This window comes from Phacochoerus africanus, chromosome 5 (genome assembly GCF_016906955.1).
Source record: "Phacochoerus africanus isolate WHEZ1 chromosome 5, ROS_Pafr_v1, whole genome shotgun sequence".
Lineage (NCBI taxonomy): Eukaryota > Metazoa > Chordata > Mammalia > Artiodactyla > Suidae > Phacochoerus > Phacochoerus africanus.
The window spans coordinates 26557464-26577309 of record NC_062548.1 but is presented as its reverse complement, the minus strand read 5'-3'; the positions used below and the strand labels follow the sequence as shown (position 1 = coordinate 26577309).

The 19846-nt window shown below is 52.6% G+C and overlaps 1 protein-coding gene across 3 annotated transcripts in view; it reads right to left on the bottom strand.

Annotated features, from left to right (window-relative positions):
• Window positions 1-3885: 3885 nt before the first annotated feature.
• EARS2 (glutamyl-tRNA synthetase 2, mitochondrial) overlaps window positions 3886-19846 on the bottom strand; it is a 29527-nt gene continuing 13566 nt past the window's right edge. Inside the window, exons 4-10 of one of the 3 annotated variants that reach the window (XR_007134925.1) lie at window positions 16708-17180; window positions 15206-15314; window positions 12237-12390; window positions 11993-12123; window positions 6344-6479; window positions 5554-5907; window positions 3886-4308 (exon numbers count right to left, since the gene is read on the bottom strand). Coding sequence is in view for 2 of the 3 variants with exons in the window: in XM_047780303.1 (XP_047636259.1) it covers window positions 5824-5907; window positions 6344-6479; window positions 11993-12123; window positions 12237-12390; window positions 15206-15314; window positions 16708-17180 (1087 nt within the window). In the remaining variant the exon portion in view is untranslated. Of the gene's footprint in view, window positions 5908-6343; window positions 6480-11992; window positions 12124-12236; window positions 12391-15205; window positions 15315-16707; window positions 17181-19846 lie in introns of all 3 variants that reach the window. The other 2 variants (XM_047780303.1, XM_047780304.1) reach the window with 2 other exon arrangements.

The window sequence follows — 19846 nt, the reverse complement described above, 5'->3', positions numbered from 1 at the left end:
TACACCACAGCTCACAGCAACACTGGATCCTTTAACCCACTGAGCCAGGCCAGGGATTGAACCCGAATCCTCATGGATACTAGTCACACTTGTTTCCTCTTCGCCACAACGGGAATGCCTGGATTTTTTCCTTATTTGCCTCAGATGGCACCCTAGTGCCCTTAACCTGGCAAAGAAGTGCTGTTTGGATTTCCCCTCTGCCTTGTTTCTCAGCCACTTCTTCTCCTCCCTTAATTTCTACCCTTGGATCCCGCCATGCCCAACTTGGTGAAATTCTCTCTCCCACCGACCTGGGAACTCCTATTCATCCCTCAGAACCCAGTGCAAAGGTCATGTCATCTGCAATGCCCTCTGACACCCACGAACATGAACCCACGAACGTCTCTCTCTGGACCCTGCTATCACTCAGAAAGTCCTCATTTTCTCTTTCTTTTTTTTGTGTGTGGCCACACCTTTGGCATATGGAAGTTCCTGGGCCAGGGATTGAGCCTCAGCTGCGGCAATGCCAGATCCTTAAGCCACTGTGCTTAAGGATCCTTAGGCCACCCATGCCTCCGCAGACAGGAGCTGCTATAGTTGGATCTTAACCCACTGTGCCACAGCAGGAACTTCCAGAAAGTCCTCATTTTCTAAGTATTTATTATCCTGGTCCTTGGGAAGGTAGGGAATTTTATCAAAAGACAAAAATACTAGCTAATCAATTAGACAACTTCTATCTAATTTAGGCCCCAAGAAACTTTTTTTTTTTTTTTTTTTGCTTTTTAGGGCTGCACCCATGGCATACAGATGCTCCCAGGCTAGGGGTCTAATCGGAGCTGTAGCTGCCGGCCTGCACCACAGCCACAGCCACCCCAGATCCGAGCTGCTTCTGCAGCCTACACCACAGCTCATGCCAACCCCAGATCCTCAACCCACTGAGCGAGGCCAGGGATCGAACCTGCATCCTCATGGATGCTAGGCAGATTCGTTAACCGCTGTGCCATGACAGGAACTCCAAGGTTTTTGATTCTTGATTTTGTTTTTTGTTTTTGTTTTTGTTTTGCTTCGTAGGGCTGCACCCGTGGCATATGGTGCAGGTTCCCAGGCTAGGGGTCCAATTGGAGCTTAGCTGCCAGCCTACGTCACAGCCACAGCTACGCAGGATCCAGATCCGGGCTGCCTCTGCAACCCACACCACAGCTCAGGGCAATGCTGGATCCTTAACCCACTGAGCAAGGCCAGGGATCGAACCCCCAACCTCATGGTTCCTAGTCGGATTCGTTTCCACTGCACCATGACGGGAACTCCAAAGATCTTTCTATATTGAACTAACCCACCTCTCTTACCCTTCACTTTAAAGTCCAAGGTCAGTCTCTCACACACATGGCTGGAGACAGTGCCATTTCCAGGCAATGGATCAGATAGTTCATGATAATGGCAAGTCTTGCAAGAGTGAAACTAGGAAACGCTCAACGCTTGATATCATCTGGTGGTTAGACCAGCTGATGGTCGCCACTTCTGAAGACGTGACTGATAAAGCCCTCAGTTTTTGTTTTTTTTTTTTTTTTTTTTTTTTAGCCGTGGAATTTCCTGGGCCAGGGGTGGAAACCCAGCTATAGCTGCAACCTTGACGACACTGAATTCTTAACCTCTGGCACCACAAGGGAACTTCCCACAAGAGATTTACTTGATTCAATACTTCGTACAAAGTGCTACAGCTACAGTCAAGAATCAGGAGTTCCTGTCGTGGCTCAGCGGTTAACGAATCTGCCTAGCATCCATGAGGATGCAGGTTCGATCCCTGGCCTCGCTCAGTGGGTTGAGGATCTGGGGTTGGCATGAGCTGTGGTGTAGGCTGCAGAAGCAGCTCGGATCTGGGGTGGCTGTGGCTGTGGTGCAGGCCGGCAGCTACAGCTCCGATTAGACCCCTAGCCTGGGAACCTCCGTATGCCTCCAGTGCAGCCCTAAAAAAAAAAAAAAAGAAAGAAAGGCTGTCTGCAGAAGGAAGATGAGGAGAACAGACACCCAGAGAGGGATGACTGTTAGAAACTGCAGTTTCAGAGGGACAGAGGTGAGTGTGTTTGGTCCTAATGGGTTTCTGGGTATAGATTCTAGTCTCTTTCTTGTAAGGTCCAGCTGGAAATCCTGTCCTCCAGATCTGAGTCCTAATTCTTCCCATAAATTCCCTTCGTGGTTTAAGTTAGTCTCAGTGTGTGTCTGTATCTTGCAACGAGGAACAACATTTCTAAGAATGATCATACGCGTGATAAGGATGATGGTGACAGATAACCCTGGGTGCCACCAGGCACTGTTCTAAGAAAAAAAGGTTAAGTCATCTATTGTTTTTCTTTTTTGTTTTTTACGGCCACACCCGTGGCATATGGAACTTTCCAGGCTTGCGGTCCCATTGGAGATACAGCTGCCGGCCTACACCACCACTCATGGCAACACCGGAGCCTTAACCCACTGATCGAGGCCAAGGATTGAACCCGCATCCGCATGGATACTTGTCAGATTGTTTCTGCTAAGCCCTGATGAGAACTCCCGTTTCCTTACCTAAAACACAGAAACAACAACAATAATGCCTCTCTCTGAGGTTGTGAAGACTAAAAAGAGATGATAAAGTGTTTACCAGCATAATTTGAAACCCAGAAGTGGTGGAGGCACATGTAAATGCACAGTAAACTGCAAGCATTTTTATTCTGTGTCCCCTTCTGGGCAACACCTGTTGTTTTTGCCATTATCGCTTCTTCTGGAAACAGCACCCTCCTGGAGTTCTCTTGTGGTGCAGCAGGTTAAGGATCCGGCGTGTCATTGCATTGGCTCAGGTAGCTGCTGTGGGTGTGGTTTCGAACCCTGGCCTGGGAAGTTACATGTGCTGCTGGCATGGCTAAAAAAGAAGGAAGGGAGGAAGGAAGGAAGGAGGGGGACCCTACTTCTCCTTGGGAAATTTTTCTCCATGGGATATCATTCCTGAGGGACCACTCATTCCTGGCTGAGGAATCGTAACATGGCCTGTTAGCCAACCACACTCTTTTCTTATAAACCGAATCCTTAGCGGAGTCATCTAAAACTGAAGGGAAAAAAATACAGAGAAACCAAAGACAAAACAGAGCTAAGGGCTGAAGTTCTCTCGTGGCCCAGCAGGTTAAGGATCCAGTGTTGTCATTGCAGTGGCTTGGGTCACTGCTGTGGCACGGATTTGAACCCCAGTTGGGAACTCAACACCAGGGGCATGGCCAAAAAAAAAAGCTAAGAGCTCATGTGTCCCCACTGAAGGACACAGATAGGACTGGCCATGAGCTCCTACTGCCAGTGTGACTAGAGCTTCCCTGGTTCCTGTCTTTTCCAAAACCTAGTTCTTTGGCTTTCCCGTATGTAGATTCTCTTTCTCGAAAACTTAAATTCCCATTAACTTAAAAGTCTCCAGTAAACCTAAGTTAGGCAGAGTTGGTTTCCACTGCTTGTCATCTAAGAATTTTATCTGATGTACTTCTCTCTCTCTCTTTTTTTTTTTTTTTGGTCTTTTGTCTTTTTAGGGCTGCACCCGGAGCACAAGGAGGTTCCCAGGCCAGGAGTCGAACTGGAGCTAAAACTGCCAGCCTACGCCACAGCCACAGCAACGCAGGACCTGAGCCGTGTCTGCGACCAACACCACAGCTCATGGTGACACTGGATCCTTAACTCACTGAGCAAGGGCAGGGATCAAACCCGCGTCCTCATGGATGCCAGTTGGGTTTGTTAAGCACTGAGCCATGACAGGAACTCCAGTCTGATGTACTTCTTAGGCAAAGGTTGGGTCTACATGAAACTCAGTTAATTCTTTAATCCCCTTTCTCTAGTCTCTTGGACAAGGAGAGTGTATCAGCTACCTACAGCTGGGTAACAAATAAAGCCAGAACCAAGTGGCTGTAAACAATTAACGTTTATTATCTCATATTTTATGTGTGTCTGAAATTTGGGGAAACTTTGCTTCGTGGTTCTGGCTCAGGATCTTTCAAGGTTGCAGTCATCTGAAGGCTTGACTGGGGTTGGAAGACTGACTTCTACGATGGCCCACTCCCATGGCTGCTGTCAGGAGATGCCTCCGTTCCTTGTCACATGGAACTCTCCACCTGAGGCCACCTGGAAGTCTTCATGATGTAGAAACTGGCTTCTCGCACAGCAAGGGATCCGAGAAGCATCACACACAAGTCGGCCCTACTTGGTGTGAATGCCAGGTGGCAGTGATGACTGGGGTGGGGGCACAGAGAGGAAGCCTAGAAGCCCTGGTGGGGGTCTTTGAGGCCAGCCGCCATCCTTCTTTCACTTTAGTGACTCCTACTCACCCTAAGACGAAATGTCATTTCAGAAACGTGCAGACAGTGACTTACAAATAATGGGGTGGAAGGAGGAGGTGGATAGGAAGAAAAAGATGCAAAATAGATGGGCTGAAGGTCTCCAGTCCAGAGACCAGGTCTGGGGAACTAGAAAAGGGGAAGAGACCACCTTTAGGCAGGAGAGACACAGGCTGCCCCACGTCCAAGGACAGAGAGCAGGACACAACGTAAGTATTCCCGCTGGGCAGGTGAGCAGGTCCTTCCCTTATAAACCCCAACGACAGACCAACAGCCAGTTTGGTCTGCTTGTTAATTACTGAGCCAAAGTCAACCTGGGGCCTGAGAACTGGGATCCATGAGTCCATGAGGCTGCTGCCCAGCTGTTTTGTAGGGGCTGAGTTATGCCCCCTCACGGTTCAATCTCGGAATGGGATTGCATTTGCAGACAAGCCTTCATTTACATTTCTTTCTTTTTTTGGGGGGGGGGGCTGTACCTGTGGCCATGTGGAAATCCCTAGGCCAGGCATCGAACCCAGGCCACAGAAGTGACCCAAGCTGCTGTCCTGACGCCAGATCCTTAACCCTCGGCGCCACGAGAACGCCCAGAAAGGGCCTTTAAAGAGGGGATGAAGTTCAACGGGGCTGTTAGGTTGGCCCTTCGTCCCAGACTGGCGTCCTCGTGAGAGGACAGGGAGGGACCACGTGCACACACGGAGGGAAGAGCACGTGTGAGCGTGAAAAAGCAGCATCTGCAAGCCAAGGAGAGAGGCCTCAGGGGACATAGAACCTGCCAGCAACTCCATTGAGGACTTTCAGCCTCCAGAATGGTGAGAGAATAACCTTCTGTCCCATAAGCCAGCAGTCTGTGGTCTTTTGTTACGGCATCCCGAGCCGACGGAAACAGGAGCCTTCTCAGGAGTTCTCCTGTGGCACAGCAGGTTAGGGATCCAACACCATCCCTGTAGCAGCTTGGGCAGGTGCTGTGGTGGGGGTTCCAGCCCTGGCCTGGGAACCTCCGTATGCTGCAGGTGCAGTCTAAAATAAATAAGTGAATAATTTGCAAGTTTCCTTGTGGCGCAGCGGGTTTGGGATCTGGTGCTGCCTCAGCTGTGGCACAGGCTGCAATTGTGGCATGGGTTCAGTCCCCGGCCTGGGAAGTTCCCCAGACTGTGGGTACGGCCAAAGAAAGAATAAAAAAATAAACAGAAAAATAAAACACGAGCCCTCTGGGCAGTTCTGTGAACCAGCTCCTCACCTCTGTTGTGTACGGTGGTGTCAGAACCACACATGGGGCCTCCCTTGCCAGGGTCAGGGAGGTGAGAGGGGCTGGGTGTCCTCGGCCAGCTGATGAGAACGGGCCTGCCATGGAGCCAAAAAAGACCTGTGTGCACCCAGAGGGCCTTTCCACTCCTGGCTCCTTCTGTGAGCTTCAGATGGGCCCCAGGCCTCCGGCAACTCCCCTCCGAGGGCAGTTCTTGGGAGGACCGGTTCCTGCAGCCACCTCCGCTTCCTGCACGCCTCCTCTCTAGGTGGTCAGCACCTTCTGTATTCGTTCTCGCACCTCTTCTGGTCCCAAGGATACCATCATCTCCGCTACAGGGGGTCCTTGCTAAGAGCGAAAAGAGAAAAGATTGCCTTGAACTGCCTGACGAATTAACACCCAGCCTCAGTCTGCAGAAGGGAATGCCCCAGGCCAACCCCAGCACTGTTGCCTGAGCCCCAGGAGCAGAGTTTGCATCTTTTAATTGCTGGGGCTGAGGACAGGTCCAAGGAAGCTGCTCTTGCTGGGCTGATATGTCTATTACCCCCAGTCAACCACCAGCTCCATGAAGGCGGGGACCATGTGTGTTTCACTCACTACTGTAGCCACGGTACCTATCGTAGTGCTTGTGCACGGTAGGTATTTCGTAAGGACTGTTCGTTGAATGACTGAATGAGGGGAGTGGTCATGTTTCAGTCATCTCTGTAGCCCCAAAACTGTGCCTAGGGCTGCCGGGGAATGTTAGCTGAGTAGATAAATGTCCAGCCCAGGGGTCCTGCCTCACCAGCTGTCCACTGAGAGCCATTCGCAGGAGCTTCATCACGTGACTGTGTTTGGTGCCTTCTAGACCTTCAGACAGCTTTTTCAGTTCTCTGTTCAGCACGTCCTGCGTTAAGTTCGTACCAGGTCCTTCTAAAAGCCTAGAAGAGGGCCACTCTATAAGGGGCCAGCGTGGGCCAACGGCAAGTGGGTAGAAAGGAGACTTCGGAAGATCCTCTATCAGCTACGATATCAATAGCACAACCAAGGCATTTCATTGTGGCTCAGCAGTAATGAATCTGACTAGGATCCGTGAGGACGCAGGTTTGATCCCTGGCCTCGTTCAGTGGGTTACGTACGGATCTGGCATTGCCGTGAGCTGTGGTGTAGGTTGAGGTTGCGGCTCCGATCCAGTGTTGCTGTGGCTGTGGCGTGGGTCGGCAGCTGTAGCTCCGATGAGACCCATAGCCTGGGAACCTCCATATGCCGCGGGAGCGGCCCTAAAAAGCAACAAAAGGAGTTCCCATCGTGACGCAGTGGTTAACGAATCCGACTAGGGACCATGAGGTTGCGGGTTCGATCCCTGGCCTTGCTCAGTGGGTTAAGGATCCGGCGTTGCCATGAGCTGTCGTGTAGGCTGCAGATGCAGCTCAGGTCCCGCGTTGCTGTGGCTCTGGCGTAAGCTTGGCAACTACAGCTCCGATTCGACCCCTAGCCTGGGAACCTCCATATGCCGCGGGAGTGGCCCTAGAAAAGGCAAAAAGACAAAAAAAAAAAAGGGACCAAAGTAAAAAAAGAGTACAACCGATGTTGAAGGCTGCTTGGGGAAGGAGGACTATCTACATTCATCCCCATCCTAGTTGGAGAGAAACGGCAACCAAAGGACTACAAACCCAGAGAATCCGAGCAAGGGGCCATAAACCAGAGAAACTAAGAGGCCACCATAAGAGGATTTACTAATTGCTACCTCTGTGCCACAGAAATCTGCATGCCTCCGTTTTCTCACTTGTAAAGTGGGGATAATAATAGCGTCTGCACCTCCCAGGGCTGGGGGGTAGGGGCTGAGTTAACACTCGTAAAACACTAAATACGTGGCCTGGACAGATGGCGAGTTACTCCAAAGGATGAGATCGTCTGTCTATTCAATAAAAAGTTAAAGATTCGCTAATATTTATTACCTCGAAGAGTGCAGAGACATTGCGAGAGGGTCTTGAGAGAAACTCAGGAAAGGGTCAGACCCAAGACGGGAGAAGGAAGCTCTCTGGGAAATGATCCAAACACCAGCTTAGAGCCTTCCGAGGGATTACAGCAGAGAGGGGAAGAAAGAAAGAAATCAGGAGTCTCCACCTCCAGTAATGGTTCTGCCAGCAACTTGCGGTAACTAGTCTTTGCCTACAAACTGAAACACTTAAGGAGCTAAACTCCAGCGGGCCAGCAACCATTCCCCACTTCCCTGGCGGTCCACCTGAGACTCTCCCTCAAAAGCCTGTTGGAGGAGTTCCCGTCGTGGCGCAGTGGAAACGAATCCAGCTAGGAACCATGAGGTTGCGGGTTCGATTCCTGGCCTCGCTCCGAGGGTTAAGGATCTGGCGTGGCTGTGAGCTGTGGTGTAGGCTGACAGCTGTAGCTTCGATCAGACCCCTAGCCTGGGAACCTCCGAATGTTGAAGGTGTGGCACTAAAACGCCAAAAAAAAAAAGGGGGGGGGGGGCCTGTTTGAGCTCAAGAGAAATTACCCAATCAGAGTGGGACTTGCAAAAACTCCATTCCAGCCCTGATTCTGAGTTAGATCAAAAGGAGGGATCAGAGGCAGGAGCAGAGAAGGGAGAGCCTATTCCACACGGAAGAGGGACTGGGGCTGGGGATCTTCGCAGGCACAGACCATCCGAGATGCCAGCTCTGACACCGCCTGCTCCAGAAAGCGCCCAGCCGCTCCATTTCCCATGTGTGTGTGTGGGGGGGGCGCTCCTGGCTCAGGGTCACTGGAACAAACAGCCTTTTAGTGCAGGCTTCCTTAATCACCCCTGTACTTGAGCAGCACAGTTTCAATTTGAGAAATGCAACAGTTCTTTTTTTTTTTTTTTTTTTTTATGGCCACACCCACAGCATATACAAGTTCCCAGACTAGGGGTCAAACTGGAGCTGTAGCTGCCGGCCTACACCAGGGCCACAGCAATGCCAGATCCGAGCTGCATCTGTGACCTACACCACAGCTCACGGCAACCCTGGATCCTTTAACCCGCCAAGGGAGGCCAGGAATCAAACCCATGTCCTTATGAACACGGGTCAGATTCGTGACCACTGAGCCACGAGGGGAATGCTGAGAAATGCAATCATTCTTATTGCATCTTGAAACTGGGCCATGTCATTACTGTTATGAGGAAATGGAGGAGAGGAAATACGGAAAATATAAAATGTAGTCTGGAGGAAAAAAAAAAAAAACAGTCCTGCTCCTTGATGTCACTGAGGGGACGCAGGCTGCCAAGGAGCTGGTGAAGGAGGGACAGGCCCCAGGAGGCCATCAATGTCAGCTGGGACATGTCCGAGCTGGCCCAGGGCTTGGCGTGGGCACTGAGAGACTTCCAGCATCTGGCAGCTTCTAAATATTTGGGCGCCAGCTTTCCTGCTTTGAGTGGGAGCCCCAGAGCGTCTCTAAAATCCAACCCCACAGCAGGAATGGGGAAGAAAGACGCTAGGCTGGGGAACTAGAAGTAACAGCCCCTCATTGGGGGAGGTCTAAATTAGAGGAGTATTATTATTATTATTATTATTTTGGTCTTTTGCCTTTCCTAGGGCCGCTCCCACGGCACATGGAGGTTCCCAGGCTAGGGGTCCAGTTGGAGCTGTAGCCGCCGGCCTACGCCAGACCCACAGCAACACCAGACCCGAGCTGTGTCTGCGACCTACACCACAGCTCATGGCAACGCCAGATCCTCAATCTACTGAGTGAGGCCACGGATCGAAGCCGCAACCACACGGCTCCCAGTTGGATTCGTTTCTGCTGTGCCACGATGGGCACTCCCCAGATGTTTATTATAATGATAGAGCAAGTTTCATGTATCAGACACTGTTCGAGCACCTTTACTGCAGGAAGAAGCCGTTTTCTCACATGATTGGACATGTGGCCTCTTGCCCCAGCCGGTTTGAGTTTTAATGCCTGCTTCTCCAACTTACTAATTATATTATTTTAGACAAGTTATTCGGCCTCTCTGTGCCTCAATTTTCTCATCTGCAAAAAGAGGATGATGGAGTGCCCCAGTTCCCATTGTGGCTCAGCATAAACAAATCTGACTAGTATCCATGAGGATACAGGTTCGATCCCTGGCCTTGCTCAGTGGGTTTGGGATTGGGTGTTGCTGTGAGCTGCGGTGTAGGTTGCAGACTCGGCTTAGATCTGGCATTAGATCTTAGACAGCTACAGCTCGGATTTGTCAGATTTGATCCCTAGCCTAGGAACTTTTTTTTTTTTTGCTTTTTAGGGCCGCACCCTTGGCACATGGAGGTTCCCAGGCTAGGGGTCCAATCAGAGCTACAGCTGCCAGCCACAGCCACAGCCACAGCCACAGCCTCGCCAGATCTGTGACCTGCACCATAGCTCACAGCAACGCCAGATCCTTAACCAACTGAGCGAGGCCAGGGATCGAACCCGCAACCTCATGCTTCCTAGTCGGATGTTTCCACTGGGCCACAACGGGAACTCCTGGCCTGGGAACTTCTATATGCCTGGGTGTGGCCCTAAAAAGAAATAAAAGGGGGGGTGCGGGATAGCAACAGCAGTTGATTAGGTTGCTGAGAAGTCGGTATACACACATGAAGCCCACATATATGTACACATACCTAATGCATATAATATATAATGGGGCAGGTTGCAGGCTTGCGTGTAAGCAAATACACATGCAAGTGTCTGCTATTACCGTCTGATTTAATCTCTACAACAAACCTGAGCGGGAAGTAAAACGGACATTAGCGGGGTTTGCTGCTCAGCCCCCAACCCCTTTCTCTTAATACAAGTGCCCTAAATCTCCCTGTGGGATTAGCCAGCTCCTATCCTCAGACCATGTGCTTTGGCCGGAGGTCCATTCAGGGCCCTGCCTATGACCGCACCTAAGCCGATCAGCATCAGCACATCCCATTCTCTAGGCCTCGGTGACTAGACTGGGGACAGAAAAACCCGGCCAAATCAGGCCCCGCTCAGAGTGAATCTCAGGATGTGGCTGCAGCCAGAGGCTGGGGTTTTGTAGCCTTGAGCACTCTTACCACCACTGGGGACTCTCGGAGAGGCCACCCAGGACCCCTGGGACCCCTTTGCCCTCTCCTGTGTACCAGTATGATTTTCAGTGGGGCACTTGGCTGCCAAGGTAAAAACTACATATTTTCCAGATTCCTTTGTAGGTTGGTGTGGCCGTAAGATAGGCATGCAGGCCGGCAGGAGGCGGGTAGGAACGAGTGTGTAATTTATTTTTTCCTTTTTTGGCTGCGCTCTCGGCGTGTGGAAGTTCCCGGGCCAGGGATCGAACCCGAGCCACAGCGGTGACAAGGCCAGATCTTTAACCTGCTGCGCCATCGGCTTAACTCCGAGGAGTGTGTAGCTTTAAGTCAGGTCCTTAAGGGGAAGGAGCATTCCATCCCCCCCCCTTCCCTCCCTCCTCTGGCTGGAGGGTGAGCGGCCAGGGACCATGTTGACAAGAGCAACGCCTAGTGGTGGCGGGACCCTGGAGACCTGGAGACACACCTGAACTGCCTGCTCCAGAGGCAGGTGAGGGAGAAATGCACTTGTCTGGGAGAGAATCCTACACTCCATCTATCTAACACAGAACCTCTACAGAAGGAGTAGCTGGTATGGGGGGTCGGCGGGGGGGGCAGAAAGTCAAAGGGACAGAGGGAGAAATTGGGTCTTGGTGCCATATTTTTGGCCCCTGCCTGAAGGTGGGCCTCAAGTCAGCTCTTCTATTTTTTTTTTTTTTGTCCTTTTAGGGCTGCACTGGCAGCATATGGAGGTTCCCAGGCTAGGGGTTGAAACGGAGCTGTAGCCACCGGCCTACACCACATCCACAGCAACTCCAGATCTGAGCCCCATCTGTGACCTACACCACAGCTCACAGCAACACCAGATCCTTAGCCCACTGTGCCAGGCCAGGGATCAAACCCGCGTCCTCATGGATACAAGTCAGGTGCGTTAACCACTGAGCCACAAGAGGAACTCCTCAAGCCAGCCCTCTGACCATCACATGATCCGACCACTCCCCTCGTGCTTAGGCCAGCTTTGGTTGCATTTTCTGTCTTCATAATCTAAAGAGTTCTGTTATAATAAGAACTCGTATCATTTCCACCCTACAAGCGAGGAAACGGAAGTTCAAAGACATGCAGTCACTCGGACACCCTGAAGTCACCTGGGCAGGTGAACGAGCCGGGCCAGTGAGTGGTGGGGCTGCGATGGAACCCAGGTGGGTCCAATCCCAGAGCCAGAACCACTGCCTCTTCCGGGGAGAGCCCGGGGTCCTCGGGGTGAGCCCTTCTATCAAGAGAGCAAAGAGCGATCGTCTCACTAAGAAACTCCCACTCGCTCTGGGGTTGTACTGTGGCCCTGAGAGCCAGGCCCAGGAAGGAAGGGGGCCCTGGGAGGGAGACGGGGAAGGAGGGCGCGGACCCCTGAGCCTGGGTCTGCAAGAACTCACCCCAGCACACGCTTGGCAATGACTTCCACCTTCTCCGAGATGGCACCCAGCTGCGCTCGACCCACAGCAGGCCGGGTCCACAGGTAGGAGTGCACTGGGGAGACCAAATCCTGCAGGCGGCTAATGTGACCCTGGGGAAGGAGGGGGATCACTGAATGCACTGGGGGTGGCGCTCTGACACACTGGGAGCGGGAGAGGGGGGCACCTACCCCCTCCATCCTCCCCGCCCCCCACGACCCCACACCTGTCTCAGCAGTACGATCCTCTCCACGTAGGCTGGGTCCAGGACATGTCTGTCTTGTAGCTGGCTCCCAAACGCCTCCTCCACAAGGGCCTGCAGCTTCCCCACCAGCTGGCGTCTCTCGGTCTCGTTGCTCACCAGCCGACGGAGGTGCAGCCTACACGGAAGCCGAGCCACGGTCCAGCGGCTGGCCTCTCGAGCCCAGCCAACCCTCCTCCCCAGGGGCCTGGAGACGGATGCCTTTGGTGGGCTGCCCTCCCTCCAGCCTGGCTGGAGCAGCAGGGGAAGCTGCCGACAAAGATCTCCCCATCGTTCTGCTCCCCAGGGTCTCTCACTGGCCCACCGCCCTCCCCTGAACTACCTGCCTCGCCTGGACAGGCACCTGAGTTCAAAAAGCAGAAGCTGGAGGTGCCTGCCTCCAGGTACAGTTGGAAGCGTGAGGCCCTGGTGCCAAAGGGCAGAGGTCAAGAATATGGCTTTCTGGGATTCAGGGCCAGGGGCAGTCCAGAGGGCAGAATCATTTGCATTCAGGGCTCACAGTTAAAAAGCACACATTTGCCTGGCAGGTCAACTTTTCTCCTTTTCAGAATTCTAACCGTCTTATTCCTGACTTCTGAAGCAACAAAATCCCTAAGGCTTGAAGCCTCAAACCAGGCCCTGACACTCCTCGGTCCCTTGGCTGCCCTCATCCTCTCCCCGGCAGGACGGGAGGGACCCAAGAGACGGAGCATCGCCAGGTCAAGGGCCATTCTGCAGGTGCTTGGCCCCCTGTCCCTGTTGTAGAGGAAGGCAGGCAGCAAAGGACAGCGACCATTGCATGGGCTCTGAGATCAGACAGGTCTGTGAGCGAAGCCAGCCCTGCAGCAAGTCACACAGCCACTTGGAGCTCAGGACGCTTATCTCTAAGTGTGGGGACAACGGGGCCTCCCTCACGGGGCCCTGGGCAGGGTAAACAGGGGACTATCTAAAGCGCTGAGCACGAGGTCCCTGTTACCACCACGCCCGGGAGCTGGAGACCAGCGGGGAGTCTGAACAGAGGCTTCGGCAAGGCCGCTGGAGAAGGATGGGTGCACATGGCCCTGAAACTATATATATATATATATATTCTTTTTCTCTTTTGCTTTTTTAGGGCCACACCCGCGGCACATGGAGGTTCCCAGGCCAGGGGTCTAATCAGAGCTTCAGCCGCCGGTCGACGCCAGAGCCACAGCAACTCGGGATCCGAGCCGAGTCTGCAGCCTACACCATAGCTCATGGCAACGTCGGATCCTTAACCCACGGATCGAGGCCAGGGAGCAAACCTACAACCTCATGGTTCCTAGTTGGATTCGTTTCTGCTGTGCCACAATGGGAACTCCTGAAACACTATGTTTGAAAAGAAGGAATGACAAGAAATTGATAATGAGATTGTCTCTAGGACCTCCTTGGTAGATAGATGGAGGGAAGAAAGAAATCAATACATGACAGTGGCCGTGGCTGGGATGATCCACCTAAGGTCCAGGGCCTGGGACGTACCAAGGGCCAGAGAAATGCGAGTTACTGGGACTTCCTCCCCCAAACCCCCAGGACTGCCATGACAACTGCCAGAACTCTCTTTACTACTGGTTCCTGAGATAACAGAGCAGTGGCGTGATTCCAGAAACACCTAAAGAGCAGAGTTTTGGTTGCAGTAAATCTCTGGGCAGCAATCCCAACATGGCATCCCCTCCCTGTTCCCACGAAGCAAAAGCCCGCCTCCGTCCTCTTCTGGCTCCCCCTCGTGCTTTGGGGAGACCAGAACGGGGCACAAAGCATCTCCTCTGGTCCGACCCTGCTTCCCCTGGGGTTGTGGCTTTGCTGTGATACGAAAGACAGAGTATGAGCTGCATTAGCTCCTGATTGCCCCACTCAAGAGATGCCGCCATTTCCGGTGTGAACTTGAACTTGGGCTGGTTAATTGACTTAGTGACATCTTGCCCTCTGCATATGCACGACAGGGCAGAAACATACAATAGATCTCAGGTCTGATGGGAAAAATCAGTGAAGTCACAGCCCTGCAGTCGCTGTGTAGTCCCTGGGCTCACGCAAAGGAGAGCCTGTCCCCAAACCAGCGCTCAAGAGAAGGCATCGGGGAAGGAGCCCCTGCCCCCCAAGTATGGACCTGTCTGTGGGCTTCCCTGCTAATGCCCTTGGACTGAGACGTGGCAACGTGACCTGAAGCATCCCTGTGGCTGGCGGTTTCAGAGGGAAGAACTCCTGGAAACTGAAATGCAAAACAGATGCCTGGGGACAGCGCTCACTCTCCGTGCTGGCTGGGCGGGGGCGGGGCTGATCAGGAATAACAGGGAGGACAGAAACCATGCTGAGCCTCTGCCACGTGCAAAGTGCTTGGACGCCATGTGCAAAATTTCCCTGAATAATTGTGCAAGAGGTGTACCGTCACTAGCCCCATTTTATAGACAAAGGAAACAGGCTCGAGGAGGTTAGGTGACGTACCTGCGGTCACACAGTACTAGACACCTGAGCCCATAGTCAAAATCAAATGGAAAAAAAAAAAAGAAAAAAGGAGTTCCCGTCGTGGCGCAGTGGTTAACGAATCCGACTAGGAACCATGAGGTTGCGGGTTCGATCCCTGACCTTGCTCAGTGGGTGAAGGATCCAGTGTTGCCGTGAGCTGTGGTGTAGGTTGCAAACACGGCTTGGATCCCGCGTTGCTGTGGCTCTGGCATAGGTCGGCGACTACAGCTCCGATTAGACCCCTAGCCTGGGAACCTCCATATGCTGCGGGAGCGGCCCTAGAAAAAGCAAAAAAAAAAAAAAATCAAATGGGTTTGATTCCAGAGCCCGAGAGACCCTCCACCGTGGGGACCCAGCATCAGCAGGTGAACCCTTTTCTACGGGCGTGTGTGTACGTGTGTGTACATATGGGTGTATGCGCACATGTGCACATACACACACACACGTGCACACCCTCCAGATTCCCTGCTGCTCACCTGTTGAATTCTGGGAGCTTCTCCAGGTCCAGCAGGGCTGAGTGGCAGGTGATCCGGGTCAGGTCGAACTGTGTGATCAGCTCCGGCAAGGTCCTGCCCATCTGGTTCTCTGCAAGGGAGGCAGGCCCAGCTGCTCAGCAACCCCCTCCGCTTTCAATCCCAAGGGAGGCTGAGCAGAGGGCCTGACCTCGGCTATTGTATTTATGAAGGACTTGAAGGAGCTTTCATTTGCAGAAAGGGCTCCGTCACTGAGAGGAGAAAAAAAAAAAAACAAAACTTGAAAACAAATCTGGTTAAATCCATGCTCACAGCCTCCAAAGACGTGAGCTGCAAAAACAGCATGCTCACTGCCTGGCTGTGCCCCAGGGATCCTGATTGGACTGGTTTGGGATGGGGGTCTAAGCTGGGGTGTATTTTACAAGCTTCCTGGAGGATTCCCAAGCAGGCAGCGTGAGAACCTCTGTGCCTGGAGCTGCTTCTCGTGGGCACCAGCTCCAACCCCACGCAGTCAGCAGGCATCCCGGGTCAGGCTCGACCCAAAGTAAGCCTCTGCCAGGTCCCTCCCCCGCTGTGCGACTCTGGCAAGTGACGCAACCCTCTGAGCCTCACCAGTCTCTCACAAACAGTGGGGGTGACAAACACCTCTCGAGGATATGTTTCAGGCTTAAATGAGATGAGAGCAGCGTGAGCAGCAAGCAGACGATTATGGCCGATTTCCAGAAATCCCCCCCCATCCATAGTTGATGCTTCTCCAGGAGTTGGGCCCTAAGTCTCCAGCCATGGATAAGGGCTCAGCCTGGAGTAGACGAGGGTCCTAGTAATACCAGCAATACCATCAGAGCACACGATTGCACAACTCGCAGTAAGACAACTGCGATAGTCACAGGACCTGCAATTTTCGTGCTTACGGCATGGCAGACACTGTGCTGGTCCCTCACACGCAGGTGCTCAGTGAACCTGAACTCGACCCTGTGAGGCAGACACTGAGCCGAATCTCAGATGATGCAGCCAAGGCTCAGAGACCATAAACTCCCGAGGGCAGGGATTACGTCTACCTTATGCATCACTGCAGCCCCAGCACTTAACTAGGTATCCTGGCTTAATAGACATGTTTTATTTTTCTTTTTAGGGCCACAACTGCGCCATCTGGAAGTTCGCAAGCTAGGGGTCGAATTGGAGCTGCAGCTTCCAGCCTAGGCCACAGCCACAGCAAGGCCAGATCCAAGGTGCATCTGCGACCCACACCACAGCTCACGGCAACGATGGATCCTTAACCCACTGAGCGAGGCCAGGGATCGAACCCGAATCCTCATGGATACTAGTTGGATCTGTTGCCACTGTGCCACGAAGGGAACTCCCTCAATAACCATTTTTTTGAATGAGAGGAGGACCACTCTGTGATCACACAGCTGGTAGGTGGCACAGCTGGGACTGAAGGCCAGCTGGCCTAAACCAAGGCTCACTGCTCCGGTCCCAGCAGGACCGCTCTGGGGAGTGGGTACCTGCAAACCCTGAGCCGCAGTTGGTGATGATGTCGAGCAGGGCATCGGGCAGGAAGCCAGAGGCGGCGAAATGCTCCAGGAAGATGTCCCCTTGCCTCTTGGACAGCTTGCTGCCATCCTTGTTGAGGAGCAGGGGCAGGTGGGCAAAGCGTGGGGGCTGCCAGCCCAGGGCCTGGTAGAGGAGCAGGTGCTTGGAGGTGGAGACCAGCCACTCGGAGCCCCGCAGCACGTGGCTGACGCCCATGTGATGGTCGTCCACCACGCAGGCCAGGTGGTACGTGGGGAAGCCATCGCTCTTCAGGATGACCGGGTCCCCCTCCACGCTGGCCACTTCGTGCCGATTCCAGCCATAAACCAAGTCCTGGAAGGCTGGCGCCTCCCCCTCCAGGCGGAAGCGGATGGCGGGCGTGGGCTCCTTGGCCAGCTTCTGGGCCACCTGGGCCTGGCTCAGAGTCCGGCACCGGTTGTCATACCTGTTGGGAAGCAGAGCAGCACAGGAACTAAGAGCACCAGTTAGGGCCACACCCACACCATGTGGAGGCTCCCAGGCTAGGGGCAGAATTGGAACTGTAGCCGCAGGCCTGTGCCACTGCCACAGCCGTACCGGATCCAGGCTGCATCTGCGACCCACACCACGGATCCTTAACCCACTGAATGAGGCCAGGGATCGAACCTGCATCCTCATGGTTCCTAGTCAGATTCGTTAACCACTGAGCCACGACGGGAACTCCATGTATTTATTATTATTATTTTCGTCTTTTTTTTTTGCCTTTTCTAGGGCCGCTTCCGGCGGCATAAGGAGGTTCCCAGGCTAGGGGTCCAATCGGAGCTGAGCCGCATCTGCAATCCACACCACAGCTCATGGCAATGCTGGATCCTTAACCCACTGAGCAAGGCTAGGGATTGAACCCACATCCTCATGGTTCCTAGTCAGATTCGTTAACCACTGCGCCACGATGGGAACTCCCATGTATTTTATTTTAAATTGGAATTACAAGGCTGGCTCCTAAATAACACGGTACAAATGCCAAATGGTAACTGAAGATATTAAAAGCATGGTTTTGTTTACTTTTTTTGTTGGATAATTTTGACAAGCGACAGTGTGTAAATTTAAGATGTACACCACGTTCCTTTGGTGTGGTTGCCACTATAATGATATTTATCGCACTGCATACATATAGCACAATACTACTCCCTGTGTTCAATAAACTATACTTTAAATCCAAAAAAAAAAAAAAGAGCACTGGTGACAGGCATGAGTCCTATTGAGTCCTATCTTTGTCTCTGATAACTATATGACCTTGGGCAAGTCATTTAACTCTTTCAGCTGTTGAATCGGTCTTTTTTTTTTTTTTTTTAACCTGCCCCATGGCATATGGAGTTCCCAGGACAGGGATCAGATCCGAGCCAGTTTGGACCTACACTGCTGCTACGGCCATGCGGGATCTTTAAACCCCGTGTGCTGGGCCGGGGATCGAATCTGTGTCCTGGTGCTGCAGAGACGCCACAGATCCCTGTGCGCTACAGCGGGAACTCCTGTTTCTTCGGTCCTGAACGAGGATAATGAGGTTACTGTATGGACACTGAAGTGAGATCCCATAGCCCAGCAGCCCCACCCAGGTCGGGCTCCCTTCTTTCCTGCTGATGCGGAAATGTCCCATGTCACCCAAGGGGGTGAAGCATGAGTGGATCATGACTGGTGTCATCAACTGCGCAATCCTGTTCCCCTATGTCCCCTGACCCATCCAGACAGGACCAGGCTAGTCACTGACACTCAAAGAAAAGCACGCTTGGAAGGGAAGGGAGGATTAAGGTCCTGGGAAATGTTTCCTCCCCAGGTGAGAGTGAGAGCGAGCCCCAAGCTGCTGTGGCCCCTTTTAACTGATGGGCGAAGCAGGGGCGGCAAGGGAGGCAGAGAGAGGCCAAAAGAGACCCCCCCCGCCCCCCGCTTCTCAAAGCAGCTGGTTTCACCCCAGAGTCCCCCATCTCCAGACATCTGCAGAATGAGAAGACGAATGTCCATGTGGGTGATGCTCTGGTTCCACAAAGGGTGGTCTGTGGACCCCCAGCATCCGCGGCACCTGGGAGCTTATGGAAAATGCAGCACCTCAGCCCCCGCCCCAGACTTGCTGAATCAGAAGGTGCCTGTGAACTAGATCCCCGGGTGACTCTTTTTTTTTTTTTTTTTCCTTAGCCATGCCCCCACCATGTAGAAGTAAGTTCCTGGGCCAGGGATTTAACCCGCTCCACAGCAGCGACCCAAGCCACTTCTGTGACCACACTGGATCTTTAACCCACTGAGCCACTAGGGAACTCCCCCAGGTGATTCTTCTGCACATTAAAATATGAGAAGCTCTGACTATCCTTTTAAGACGGAGTACTTTTGCAAGTACTCACTACTTCATCTCAATAGCATCCTGGAACACAAATTTAACACATGCAAGAACAGTCCTTGACACTGGCCTAAATATTCAAACATAAATGGAGGCACAGATTTCAGGACAGGGCATGAGTTTAATTTTAAAAAACAATCTTCTGGGAGATCCTGTTGTGGCTCAGTGGTTAACAAATCCGACTAGGAACCATGAGGTTGCGGGTTTGATCCCTGGCCTCGCTCAGTGGGTTATGGATCCAGCGTTGCCGTGAGCTGTGGTGTGGGTGTCAGATGCGGCTCAGATCTGGTGTTGCTGTGGCTCTGGCGTAGGCTGTAGCTCCAATTAGAGCCCTAGCCTCGGAACCTCCATATGCCGCTGGTACGGCCCTAAAAAGCAAAAAATAAATAAATAAAAGTAATCTTCTGGCCACGGGCAAGTAGAGCTTTTATTATTTAAAAAAAGAAAAGGCAGGCGTTCCCATTATGGCTGAGTGGCAATGAACCCGAGTGGTATCCATGAGGATGCGGGTTTGATCCCTGGCATTGCTCAGTGGGTTAAGGATCCTCCGTTGCTGTGAGCTGTGCTGTAGGTCACAGATGAGGCTTGGATCCCATGTTGCTGTGGCTGTGACATCGGCTGGCAGCTCCAGCTCAATTCGACCCCTAGCCTGGGAACTTCCATATGCTGTGGGTGCAGCCCTTAAAAAAAAGAGAGAGAGAAAAAAAAAGCAGAAGTTCCCTGGTGGCTCAGTGGGTTAAGGATCT